The 14,135-nt window shown below is 32.4% G+C and overlaps 1 protein-coding gene across 2 annotated transcripts in view; it reads left to right on the top strand.

The window, feature by feature from the left end:
• Window positions 1–9,962, top strand: part of LOC126975494 (neuroendocrine convertase 1-like) — a 50,843-nt gene extending 40,881 nt beyond the window's left edge. For both annotated transcript variants that reach the window (XM_050823419.1, XM_050823420.1), the window contains 9 exons: window positions 4,199–4,317; window positions 5,226–5,305; window positions 5,797–5,929; window positions 6,688–6,788; window positions 6,992–7,084; window positions 7,167–7,286; window positions 7,566–7,720; window positions 8,981–9,114; window positions 9,186–9,962. In XM_050823419.1, the coding sequence (XP_050679376.1) occupies window positions 4,199–4,317; window positions 5,226–5,305; window positions 5,797–5,929; window positions 6,688–6,788; window positions 6,992–7,084; window positions 7,167–7,286; window positions 7,566–7,720; window positions 8,981–9,114; window positions 9,186–9,455 (1,205 nt within the window). In that variant the 3' untranslated portion in view covers window positions 9,456–9,962. The remainder of the gene's footprint in view (window positions 1–4,198; window positions 4,318–5,225; window positions 5,306–5,796; window positions 5,930–6,687; window positions 6,789–6,991; window positions 7,085–7,166; window positions 7,287–7,565; window positions 7,721–8,980; window positions 9,115–9,185) is intronic.
• The last annotated feature ends 4,173 nt before the right edge of the window (window positions 9,963–14,135 follow it).

Raw genomic sequence — 14,135 nt, 5'->3', positions numbered from 1 at the left:
AAACAAAATTGTAAGTAGAGGCATTTAGTAAGTATTGCATAATAAGTAGATGAACTTGAATTGTTTTGTTATTCGGTAGATTTCTCGTGGCAGGTATCGTCATGTTCGCTTAAATGCCTCTGTTTGTGGCGGCGACGTGGGGCGGGTCGTTCTCTTCCCTAAAATATGGTCGAGGGAGGCGATGGCTGGTCCATGCGTCATGCTCGTGAACGTGCTACTCGTGGGGGCTGGATGATCTTGTTACCGGGAGGTCTGCTTGATGTGTTTTTTTATTATTATTATTTCCTTTAAAGTTAAAGTTATTATATATTTTATTTTATGAAATGCTCACATAATGCCTCTATTTATTTACGGTATGTGTGGATTGATGCATCTACTATACTCAATAACTCTTGTGTTTATAAGTATTAATTTACTTTTTTTTTTCTTTTTTTGACTTACTCATGTAAGCCTTTCAGTTTTTGACTTTTGAGTATTTTTTTTGCGTCACTTTGCATATATTGTAATTGAAATGATTTGTAAAACAACTAAAATGTAAATCTTGACTTAAAAGAGTGGCAATGAGTTTCTTGCTACTTCTTCTCATTAGCTCAACCCTTTACGAAGAAGCGGTAAATTCAATAAGAAACAATATTTATATATTTTTTTTTGACATTCATAGGTGTCATTTTTGTGACCTACATGAATAAAGTGTTTTTGAATTTGAATTTGAATTTAAGCTTTTAAAAGGAAAACCAAGAACCAGATTCAATTTTTACAAAGCGAAGTATCTTGAAATCAATGATTATATTAAAAGTGTTAATTGGTCGGAATAATTCAGTTGTATCATATTATATACAAGTGTTTGTGTTAAATATAAGTGGCCAATAGAAAATGATTCTCATTTGTGTTGTGTATGTGTTGTTGGAGCCCCTCTCACCTCTAAATAAATAAATAAAATAAAAATAGCAAATATTATGATAATGTGCGTATATTTGACACACAATCAACTAAGTATAAAGTATTCACACTTCACAATGTTATTCATATAATATTGTTAGACAAGTTTGACATCGTCACTTACTATACAGTACAAATAAAACTGATTGTTTATCAAATTAACAATATACAATAGTATATTCTAAGTACTTACTAGTAATTAATCTCTCTTATTCTATATCGCTCAAATATTTATTAGTTATTAGAAAGAGGTGCTGTAAATTTTTCGTCATTCCCATAGTGTGTGTGTCAATGTATATTTTTATTATAAAAAAATTGAAAAACTAGCAACTACGTTCTGCTAATAATTTAATATTTAATATAAAAAGTATAATATATCTAAATTTAAAATTAAACCAGTGAAAAATTTACAAATGTCGATATTAAAACACCGTACTGACACCACACGGCAAGAGTATCATCATTCGTGTATCATATTGTATAGACTATAGACGCTGTGTGAACTTATGCGATCTTAGTACAACCGATTCTTGAGTTCAATCTGAATTCCGAATTCCACCGCGAGCCACAAGATGACGCTGCTACTGCTTTCATTCTTCCATTGGCCATTAGAAACTACGTTCACACTACATGGTTTACCACGTGACACTCTTTGATTGTGATTTGTAGAATCTCTTCTTATTTTATAAATATTTATCAATCAAAAGCATGATTTAATTCGAATCTTACCACATTAAAATATATATCATAAGATCACAATTTTACAAGACACGTCATCTAAATAGAGATAATAATTAATCGCACGGTTGTCAAGTTGTCAAGCGCCAACTGCTGGCTGGCTAGATGAAAGAAACGCAGATAAAGTGTCTGTCGACATCATTTACAGGTTTCAAAATTCCTCAGGCTACTAAGACAACATGAACTATAGGAGAATATCAGAATACAACCTCAGCTAGCATTTCAAAATTGGTGGTGGTATTGATTGTACTGGTTACAATGCAAAATAATTTATCAGGTTTTCAATCTACATGATCATTTTGACATTGCAAACAAATGGAATGGGCAACTCCTGTTTATTGGTTTTATTCTAATTAGGTATTTGGGTGTACACGAGCCTCAGCGGAATTGTGGAGCCGGCTTATTGCCGTGTAACGGGGACAATTCCAGACTGTCCTGTTACCAAGAATATTTACCCATACAAAAAGTCAATAGCACTTTGTCCAACCTGGGTAATGGGCATCGAACCGGAGACCTCACAACAACAAGAGGTCTGCTAGTTACTGATACCGCTACGCTGCAGTTTCTTTTGTTCTGCGAGATACCACACAGTATTAAAATAGCTACTTGCCATAATTACTTATTATAGTTTGAAGATTAACGTTAAACTTGTTCATTACAGAACCTGTGCCTGTACTGTGATAATATTTAAATATTTATGGATTTCAATCACATTACTACCAACCAACACAGTGACTTAATGGTTGCTAGACACTAGTTAAGTAGTTACTACTTAGTTACTTACTTGTTATAAGCCACTTACCAGTAGCCTGCTACTAAGTACTAGGTGTCTGGTGTAATGGTAAAATCATATAATATATATTGGTGTGGCAGTAGCTAGCGACGCTAGACTTTGCGACCCTTCACTCTGTATAGGTGCGATTTGCAACTCTTTACTCTTTATAGACTGTAGAGTTTTCGTATATTAAGCTCTATATATTTTCTGCACTCCTAGTAAAATGTTCCCTCGCTACGCGCATTATCCGAACTACGCACGCTCACTCCGGGCACAGACTAAATGTAAATTATTATTATTATTAATTATTTCGTGAAGGACTGTGTGAGCTTCTTTACCTGTTTGTTTTTATTTATTTAGCGGTACAGGGTGCAAGTTCCTTTAGATGTTGTATTCATATATTATTACTTGCCAGATTCATTATTCCTTCACACACTGTGAACATAATATAAATAATATGTACATATTTTTATTATTTATTCCTATTTACAACCTTGTTTCTGTTAATTATTTATTTTTTTATTTTTCCGAGCTGGAAGCTTGGTATTCAAAATACTTCAAAAAAAACCAATTGATTCGTTTGTGGCTTTTTTATATAATTACGATCATAAATTTTATTATTGTTAGTTTATTTATATTAGCTATGAAATTTTACTAAAGAAAAAATATCAGATTATTTTTTGCCAGTGCCAGGCGTAGCATACTTTCTCAGTTCAGACTGAAGGGCTAGCCATCCATGGTTATGAAATAAATAAATAAAAATATACTTTTTCTGTGATAAGAACGGACGGACGGGCACGGTTGATCGGCTGATGTTTTCCTATCCGTTGTTTGTGGCTAGTCACTTACGTAACCGTTTCTACCAGGACAGCATAAGTATTGAAAAGGTTAATTTTATCTAGAGCCACGTACAGTACAAAAATTTGTTTCATTACTTTCCTCGTTTCTTTATACCACACACACAAATTTTTGAAGCATTTAAGTGATTAGTATAAAGTACCTAACTAAGCTGATCGTTTTGGTTCTGCAAACGGTATTTATGAAATAAAAAGGCTTGAAGATGCCATTGGTTTGTCTGCCTGCTGCTACTGAATGTTGTAGAATACTGACTGAGAAAAAAACCCCCAAACAAGAAACAATAATTATTAAAAAACTTGGAAGGAAGTCTAGCTACAGTGCTAGGAGCGACGATATTTCTGTTTATCTCACTCACACCAACAGCTATGCCTTTAGACGCGATAAAAGTTGTCTAGATACAGAGGAGTGATGTGGGCCAGTGGTCCGTAGTCCGAACCAATGAACTTTGAAATAAATCATCAAGAACAATCAAATAAATGCTTTAGCACTGCGCGCCGTTCGATGGACGATATTGATGTCGTTGCTTTATTATTGTTGTAGTACATTGTAATTTATTGTTCCAAAACGATGGATTATGTTATTTTTGTTACTTTGTTAAAAATACTTGTTAAATTTAAATAAGTATAACTTTTTATTGTTATATAACTTAAAGGCGGAAATTATGAATAATAATAATTATTATGATGAAATGAGCCTACCGGCAGTTGTGATACTCTGGTGTGTGCTGGCCGAAAGCAAAACACAGAAGAGTATCTTACTCTAGAGTCTAGATAGTCACATAACGCATTTGATAACTGCTACAAAAGATAATATTTAACTTGTTTCAAGAAATAATATTGACACAATTTGGGTTAGCATCAATTTCTCTAATTTGCGAATTAATTGCAGGTTTTGCGTCTGATAAAGTAGATATCTACAGTGCTTCATGGGGCCCTAATGACGACGGTAAAACTGTCGAAGGACCAGGAAGGCTAGCCTATGAAGCGCTGAAGAGAGGAGTAGAGAAGGCAAGTGAATTAACAACGATGCCTAATTAACGAATCACCTCTTTCTAATTATTATACCCTAATCGATATGGTAATTATTTTTATATATTTTAGACAACTCATTTACAATTTTCAACGAACGTATTCTTCAGGGCATTGTGATTTTTCACAAAAAATAAATAACATAAAAAAAAAAATTAATTCACTCATTGCAGAATGTAGCCGTTTCTTGTTGCCTTATTATCTGAACAAAAAACAACAATAATTAATAGATGACACGATGACACAGTATACAAACAAATTGCACTTCACTACTATTTGTTTTTATTTTCTACCCTCCAAAACCGACTAACGCGACCTTTTGCACATTTGTAAAAATAAAATGAAAATGTAGATAACCTACCAAATAGTACAAATGCTTAAACGATAAATAGTTTGGATTTTATAGTAACTTCCAACTAACAATGTTCCCAAAAAGGTAACGGTTCCTATTTAAAGTATAGTTAATGTAAATTTGAATGCCTCCAAATTTAGCGCCTAGCGCCCATTAGATATTTTTTCAATAACTACTTATTATTATTATTTTATGAGATAAAGAGACGAGACCAACAAGACGTTTACCTGATAGTAAGTGATACGCTCTGCCCATAAAAATGCAGTAAGTGCCGCTCACGACTATTAAGATTCGTAATATTATGAACGGCATTGTAATTGCGCTCGTCTTCCTGATACAAAAGTCTCATTAGCCCAGTAATTTACTACTTACTATCTACTAGTACCGAACTGATACCACTTGGAGACCTAGCGTGTAATACTACAAAGGTCGGCACGACTCTTCAATGATGACGTCCATCTCTAAGGGCTATCCCTAAGACGTGTTCAAGTCGGGCTTCACTGTTCGTGTTTCCACTTGCTTGTATGTTCATCAGGGTCGCAATGGCAAAGGCTGTATTTATGTGTGGGCGAACGGGAACGGTGGCCACCATAACGACAACTGTAACCTTGATGGGTAAGTACCACATAGTAAATAATTATTTTAAGTAGATTAAGAATTTCGTAGATTTAGCATTCAAACCAGTCCATTTATATTGCTAACCTGTATATTATTATACGGTTTTTCTTATTTAAAAGTTTGTTGTATTCTAATTATTACGATCATTGGTGATGTTGAAGTTACTAAATTATAGGAAGAAAATTTTTATACGTGGTTCTTAGTGGGTAAAACTGCCACCCTAGCAATATCGTCTTTAATGTTTCGATACATTGGATACTTCTTGAAGATTTTCCTCCTCTTAAAATTAAAATGTAAAAGTTAAAAAACTAAAGAAGTTGCGGTTGAGAAGATAGATATTTTATAGTAATATATTATACTACTACCTACTCTGGCCTTCTACTGTGAAGTGACGTGTATTGTGGATCGAAAGTGCTTGAATGGCGTTGAACAAAGAAAGGTTTGCCCGTGTTTCTGGAGTTGCCAATAGATGTATTATTATTTTTCAGATATTCATCGAGTATCTACACGATATCGATCGGCAGCGCCTCCCAACACGGGCTGTTCCCCTGGTACGGGGAAATATGTTCCTCAACTCTCGCCACCGCCTACTCCTCTGGTGCTTATAAGGACCAGAAAATTGTATGTTACATTTTTAATTAAATTTGTATCAGAAACACGATGTTGGGCCAAATTTTGAAAATGCTAGACGAAAGACGATATATTATTGCAATATTTTATTCAACTAAAATACCTTAAAAACAAAAAAAGTTACGTAACTTGTCTTTGAGATTACTTTATAAAGATGATCGTTTTCTTAGCTCTCCAACAATACATAACAACTAGCGACTTATTTCAAAGAAACTGAACAAAAGCGAACACAGACGAAGCAGCCGGTATTCAAAACTTAATCGCTGTTTGAACTTTGAATATCTTGTAAATAGCTTTAATGGGTACTATAATAAAAAGCCGGAAGCAAACTTGCAAAAAATGAAATACTATTAATTTCAAAGAGTTCTTTTACCAAAAACTCTTCACGCGTGCATTAGTGCAACAGACAGTAAACAACAACAAGTTAACCTGACTCTAATTTACGCACATTTGGGGTAACAATATTACATTAACGTTTTACTCAGTTTGAGTAGCGTTAGCGCGTAATATAAAATACTGTGGCTACACATAACACAATATCTTATTTATAATGAGAGAGAAAAGGAGAGGGGTATGTATAAGCCGGTCCTTGTCGCTCCCGTTGTGTTTCACTATGTTAGAATGAGATAAAACTACTGGAATCGAAATGTTTCACCTTTTCGTAATATATCGCTATCTCCATAAATGATACCACTGAAGCAGCTCTTACACAAGCTAGAATAAGATGACTATATTGTCTTGTTACACAGGCGACAACAGATGTTAACAATTCATGCACTCTTGGCCACACTGGTACATCGGCCGCTGCTCCACTGGCAGCTGGTATTATAGCATTAGTACTACAAGCTAAGTAAGTAATATGATATGATGTAAATACAAAAAACGATATAAATATACTTGCTTCTGTTATTGCTTACTGTATTTCTGTGGAGTAGTAGAAAATTAAAAAAACAAAATTTTACCTTGATATTTATCTTACTATGAAAAAATGTAATAATGTACTTATATTAATTATATTATACTTTAATATTTACCTACTTTTCTACTTTATAGCCCTAATCTAACATGGCGAGATGTACAACATCTAATTGTTTGGACATCTGAATATACACAATTATCGGCAAATCCAGGATGGCAAATGAATGGGTGAATTAATATTGTAATAATGTACATATTCTACTGTATGTATACAAGTATTTTGTATTATATTACAAATTAACACTTTTAGGGCGGGGCTTCTTTTTGATCTTCGTTTTGGATTTGGTTTATTAAACGCTGAAGCTCTTGTTGTTGCAGCTTTAAACTGGACGACAGTCCCAAAGAAACACATTTGCGCCGCATCTCCACGGTAAATATGCGATCCTAGTACTTGGGACGTTAGTTACGTCATGTCGTCCATCACAATCAAAATAATATTTTTGTAATTAGCGGCTCTTTGATGGCGGACAGTCATGACCACCATGACACCTCTATCTCATCTCATTGTAACAAAATTGTACATAGTATCTACATAGTATTGGGAACAATTAAACCATTTATGAATATTTAAATTTTTTCATTTAATGTTTGAACTTCAGTGACGATAAATATGGGTGTTTTATGAATATTCAATTCATTTATTTTTCAGTTTGAGCAAGAGTGAAAGTATTTCATCATTAAGAGCTGCGGAGGTGACAGTGGAAGTGGGTTGTGACGTAAATTATCTGGAACATGTTGAACTTGTAGTGTCACTGCGTTACACACGCAGGGGGGCACTTGAGATTTACTTGATTTCTCCACAAGGTACTGACGGACTAACAATTTTGAATAATTCTTTTAGATATTATAAACTCAAAACAAATATTGATTAGTACAGTTGCTAATATCGATTATTGAATTCTATGAAGTTAACTCGCAGTGGAGCGTTCACACAAAATTGAGCTTCAGTCGGCTTATTTTTTTGACTTTTGAATTTTTAAAGTTTTTTTCTTGTTGTTGATAACGGCGACATCCGAATGAGGAAATATTTTTTTCACTAAGCCTCCCCAAAATAATATATTTAAGGTTAATATCAATGATAGGTGAATCATTGTTATTTCAATTAATAATACAATAATCATTGATAGATGTAATGTCGAAAATATTTTTGATTAATTTGATCCGTCTAGTGAAAATGTACTTACTTTATATTTCTTAACAATCCCAAAAATAGTGTGTGCGTGTAATTCTTGCGCGCGATTGAAGTAAAACTTAATAATAATTAAGTTTAGTAATAATTAACATTTACATAAAAGCATTATAATTATATGTATACATTAATTACAGCTGTGCCACCAACTAAGCACTCACGTATTGCTCAAGAGCTAGAAGCATTGTAACATTTTTGCTAACTCTTTTTCTCGGAAACGATGACGATCTCACCTTTTGAGTAAAGTTGGCACTTCATTCTCTACCTACAATAGAAAAATATTCTTTATAAATGTATTATTTTAACGAGTTAGATTTATTTATTTTACAAAGAATTATACAGAGTTATACTGATATTCATTCGAAAATAAACAATTACACTTTTCACTAGTCAAATCATGATCACGTTCTTGGTTTTCTCTTTTACCCTTATTTATTGATGAAAGAGTAAAATGATTCCGCCATTTCATTTAACTGATTATTATTTTCATTTAAGATCATAATATACTTATAATTCATTAATAAAACTTGCACGTTTTAAAATTCTCACCCATTAAATAAAATAATTAAAAATAAGAATTCGAAGGTTAGATTTTTAATTACCACATATCAATATGACCTTGTTGTTGAATAAATATGGCTGTATGGGCTCGAACCCCTTTTCTTGTCCTTATAATGGACGAAGAAGATAAAAACCGGATGGTACAGATACGTGACGCCATCTCGTCGTAACGGACTTCCGGTCAGATTGCATTGTTGTCCAGTTAACTCGTAGTCGCGCCTAAAAAAATTTTACTTCAATAATGTTTTCAAGTTTGTGAAGCTAAGAAGGTTTCACTTCTGGCATGCAGTTCTACGACGGACAGTTTTTTTTAGGAACAAAGGTGCAACTATTAAGCCAACGTCCAAATGACTACTCTGATGCAGGCCTGTCCAACTGGCCTTTAACTTCAGTGGCAACGTGGGGCGAAAACCCAAATGGAATCTGGACAGTTATCGTGCAAGACGGGGTAAAATAAATATCCAATTAATGCCTTTTTATATGTATTTAAAAAATAAACTAATTTGATGATGTTTTCAGACAAGTGAATTTAATAGAGGCGAGGTGATATCTATGGAATTAATAATGCACGGAACCTTTGATATGCCGATGTACATGTCCAACGGATCTAGAAAGTACACAAATAAATATAATTTAAAAGATATCGTCATCGATAAGGAATTGGAATCGAGTGAAAATAATTTACCAATAGTACCAGGGCAACATGAATCGCAAGAGGTGGACGCTATCGATGAGGAGTTGTTGAGGCATCACCACAGCAAAGTATATCTTACAGATTATAATATATAAGCCGAAAGAATTATGTTTTCAATGAAACAATTAATATCGTGTGGTTATTCTAAGAATGAATGAAATAATATTATTATAAATTGCATGACTGTGCTTCCCAATTAGTAAGATACTATAATAGTTTTGCTTTCGATTATTTAGGTTTTTGTAAAACCTCCGGCTTCTTTTTATAAATAAACTAAAATTGGGTATTACGACTCGTGGGCCACTATTACAATACAATATTACAATAGATTATTCTTACGAAAACACAAAGTCAAACATTTTTACTCAAGTGAATAGATAGCTTCTATATAATACTTTGAATAGTCAAATACCATTTAAAATCGATTTGTAAAGTTGCTCTTGTTGTGAAGAATCGACAAGAAAAATACAAACGAGCCCAAGGTCGCCCACACTCTTGCAACACTAGAAGAATCACAGGAGAGTTGCCGTCCTTTTAAGAAGCTGTATGCTTTTTTATTGATTATCCTTTGGCTCTTTTTAATAAATCATAGTATTATAAAATCAGTCTTTTATTTATTGATTTAGCGTTATATGTTTATGTTTTTTTAATTTCGCATCTATCAATCTAGGCAAGATTTAAAGAGAGCTAACTCAAAAATCTCAATTTTTGTGGTGATGCATTCCATCGAATTCCTAAACTTGCTATCAAGCGAAGCGACCAACAAAACAGATTAAAAAATAGTTCAACATCTCAACGCTAGATGACGCCGGTAGCTCTTGTTAATCGAGCACCAAGACTGCATCGCAGTCAGAGTAACCACTAACCAATGATATTTAATACTATAAAATGCAGAATGTACGGACTACGGACTCGGCGTAAACAAATCCGAGTTATTGAGAGTTGATTCAGAGTTGTTGACTTAAACACGAAATTGTACTAACATTATTTCGAGTAATCGCCGTTTCTATGGTAAGTGATAAAGCATTTTGAGTTGGACCAGTGTTGATAGTACGGTGAGTAATGGTATTGTTTTTATTTAGAATTATGTATGTTACCGGTGTTTCTGAAACTTTTTTGAACTTATAGTTTAGTCTGTTTTGTTGACGCATTTTTAATTTCTTATGTTTCTCTAAAAATTATTTTAAATTTAACTTTTATTGCTAGCGGTGATTGGAGTATTTTCATCACAATAATATTAAATTTTCTTCCTAGAACTTATACATTTACTTAAGAGTTTTTTAGTTAGAGCTGTTAAGATGGCCACATCATAATATTTCATTACATCGAAGCTCATAAAACCGAACACGTTTCATGGTGAGTGGTGACACAGTCGGTACATCTTTCGGTTAGTGAAATAAATGTTTTCTATTTCACAAACAAAATGAATGATGGACGGTTTCATCATTCATAAAAGTAGGACCCTCACCAAAGTTGTAACTTCTACTTCATTGTGCAGCACCAGCAGTGACAGCTCTGAGAGTTTTTCAAATGCTATTAGATCGTTGGACACACATAATCTCAAAATTTATGTGAAAAATTCAAATAATCAATTTTTTTGGATTTTTATTTATATATTTTACAAAATCATTTTTTATTCCACGAAATTTGATGGAAAGTAACCTTTTAATATCTCAAATATACTGTATTTTATTGATTCGAAGCAATGACGTTCTATACATATGGACATATCATTCGCAGTCTGACAGCGGAACGGGAAAGGTGTGCTTAAAGACAATGTAAGCACACTTTTCTCCTTAGTCGTGTGTCAACTGTGTGTCAATCAACAAGCCTAAGTGTGCTTTAAAATAATACAATAACGACTCAAGAAAAAAGATGATGTGACTTATTATCGGTAAGGTTATTTCATTTATATAAGATTGATATGCAAAAAGCAAAATTGATTTAATAAAAACTAATATTTTTTAATTAAATATGGTACAACTAGCTGACCCGGCAAACGTTGTTTTGCCATATAAATTATTTTTAGAGTTACACTGTTTCTTGGACATTGCTTTATTTTTCTAAAATAAACGTAGCCTATGTTACTCTTTATTACATCAGCTACCTGCCAATAAAAGTCGCCGGATTAGCCGGAACAAACAGACAGACAGACAGACAAAAATTGTAAAAAAAAATATTTTGGTGTATGTACCGTATATATATTCATAATATACATTTAGTAAAAAACGGTTATTTCAATATTACAAACAGACACTCCAATTTTATTTAAATGTACAGATAATTCAGACAATATTTATAAATTATAGCCTATATGTTATTCTGGTGTATAAGCTATATTATTGCAAAGTTTCATCAAAATCCATTCAGTAGTTTTTGCGTTAAAGAAGTTCAAACATACATCCAGACATACAAACTTTCACATTTATAATATTAATAGGATTATTGACCCGAGAGAAGACCCGCTTGGCAGAATGGGACAGATGAAAGGACACAGTCAGAAATGAAAACAATATAGTCGCTCTTTTAGCCGATTTCAAAAAAAGAGGTGGTTCTCAATTTTCCTTACCTCAGAACTTTCGACTGGGTGAACCAATTTTGATAATCCTTTTTTTTATTTGAAAGCTGGTGCTTCCCGTGTGGTCCCTTGATTTGGTCCAGATCTGACAATGGCAACCATGAGAAAACCATAAAAGTCTTAAATTTGCTATACGTATGTGCGCAACAAATTTACAAATAACTCAATATCGCGCCAACTGATTTCGATAATTCATATTTTTATTGGAAAGGATAATATACTTCAAAGGTAGTTTGGTGAAATTTTGATTAGGTTCTCTCATTAATCGTTACAAGATTTAGATTTATTAATTAGATTGTACTTATAAAAATACGCAATTATTTTTATACATTTTAGTGCATATTATATTTATTGTTATGGAATAGTGTTTTTGAAGGCGGTTGTTTTTTGTTAAAAAAAAAATTAAAGGCCTAGTGAACAATAATTAGCAATATCGTATTCTGTGTAGTATGAACGGCTAACAAGAACATATTAGTGCTATTTACACGTTATCACGGAAGTATCGTTACCTAGTAATAAACGATACTTAAGTAGGTACAATCCAAATATGTAAGAGCTAATATTTTTCAGTTTTCCCGTACACGAGATAGTGAAAGAGATTTGGCGCCAGTTGGTAGCAAGAGAGATGTGAACAATTTTACAAACCAAATAAGTCGAGTGACATTTTCTCGAATCACTTCCTCGAGGTTGATTTATATTATATACACCACTAAAAGATTTAAGTATTTAAAAATTCATGCTCATTACCATATGATAAAACGTTTTTGTTATTAAAAGTATTGAAATCTCTTTCGAAAGTCAATATACTTTGTCAATTTTAAAGTCCAATTAGCCATATTTATAATTTGACACAAGCTGTCATACTGAGTCCACTTACACTACATATACCAAAAAAATATCTAAGTCTTAAAGACAAATTCTATTCAATTCAAGGAACCTAACATTTAAATAACCAGTTTAACTAATTATTTTATGTGAATAATAATATTATATTTGAGTATTAGTTTCTCACATTAAAGGTTACTTTAACTTATTAAATCCAAATCCTTTTAGAACGTAAAGAAGTAACAAATATAAACATAAACCAGTAAATAAACATACAAACTTTCCCCTTCATAATATCAAAGTAATTTTTGATTAAAAACCAAACAAACCTCCGACTGAAACAGATATTCATCGGAAAATAGGGTCAGACAGACGAACGTAAAACTTATAGGAACGCTCTTTTTCTCCTGGGTTTAAAAAAAGAGTGTGTGTACACGCGTAAGAAGTTACACTTCTTTTCTTCTATGTAAAAATAAATCAAATTTTAACAAATAGTTAACATAAATGATAGTATAAACACATACTGAGTGTTAAGGTTAAGGTTAATATAAACAAGTATAGATTTTTTTTTACTTATACATAAAATTTGTTAATATACCAGAAATAAAACAAAACGAAAAAATTTTTTTTTTAGTAACGATGTAATTTATAAATTATACATGCCGACAATTAACCTCAAATCTATAAATGCACTCAAAACAGTTTATTCAAATCAGTTTTATCTTTTATATTCAGTATATAGAGATATACTAATAAATTATTAGTAAACACTATCACCGTCGTATATGAAATTGATTTAATAAAAACACCAAAATAATATTTATTTATTCACACTGTTTAATTGTACTGTTACGAAACACGTGTACTAAATATAAAAAAAAAATTAACAAAAAAACAACCGCCTTCAAAAACACTATTCCAAAACAATAGATTTAATGTGCACTAAAAAGTATAAAAATAATTGCGTATTTTTATACAATCTAATTAATTAATGTTATTCTAGTTACGATTATTGTTATTTTTGGAATCGGTGTCCTCCCGCCGCAACCCGCTCTCGCCTCTCTCCTCCTCACGACTCAAGCACATCTCACCTATAACTATGTATGTAACAAACCTGTGAAATTGTGTATCTTGTATTTATATGTCGATAGAAAAGTTCGCGACGGCAGAGGTCTATTTCTTAACCATAACATACTAACTAACTCATTAACTTTTTTTTAATAATAATCATTTAAGTCTAATCATTACACATTTACGATTAGACTACATTATTCCCGAATACGTACTCGCATGGTCGGCTACTTGTAAAATAATTAAAAATGTTGTTCTTTTTAAATTTGTATTCTCTACAAAATCTCTTCAGAATCTTCAA

Source organism: Leptidea sinapis, chromosome 36, assembly GCF_905404315.1.
Source record: "Leptidea sinapis chromosome 36, ilLepSina1.1, whole genome shotgun sequence".
Lineage (NCBI taxonomy): Eukaryota > Metazoa > Arthropoda > Insecta > Lepidoptera > Pieridae > Leptidea > Leptidea sinapis.
The sequence above is the reverse complement of the archived record's forward strand: the minus strand, read 5'-3'. Positions and strand labels throughout refer to the sequence as shown.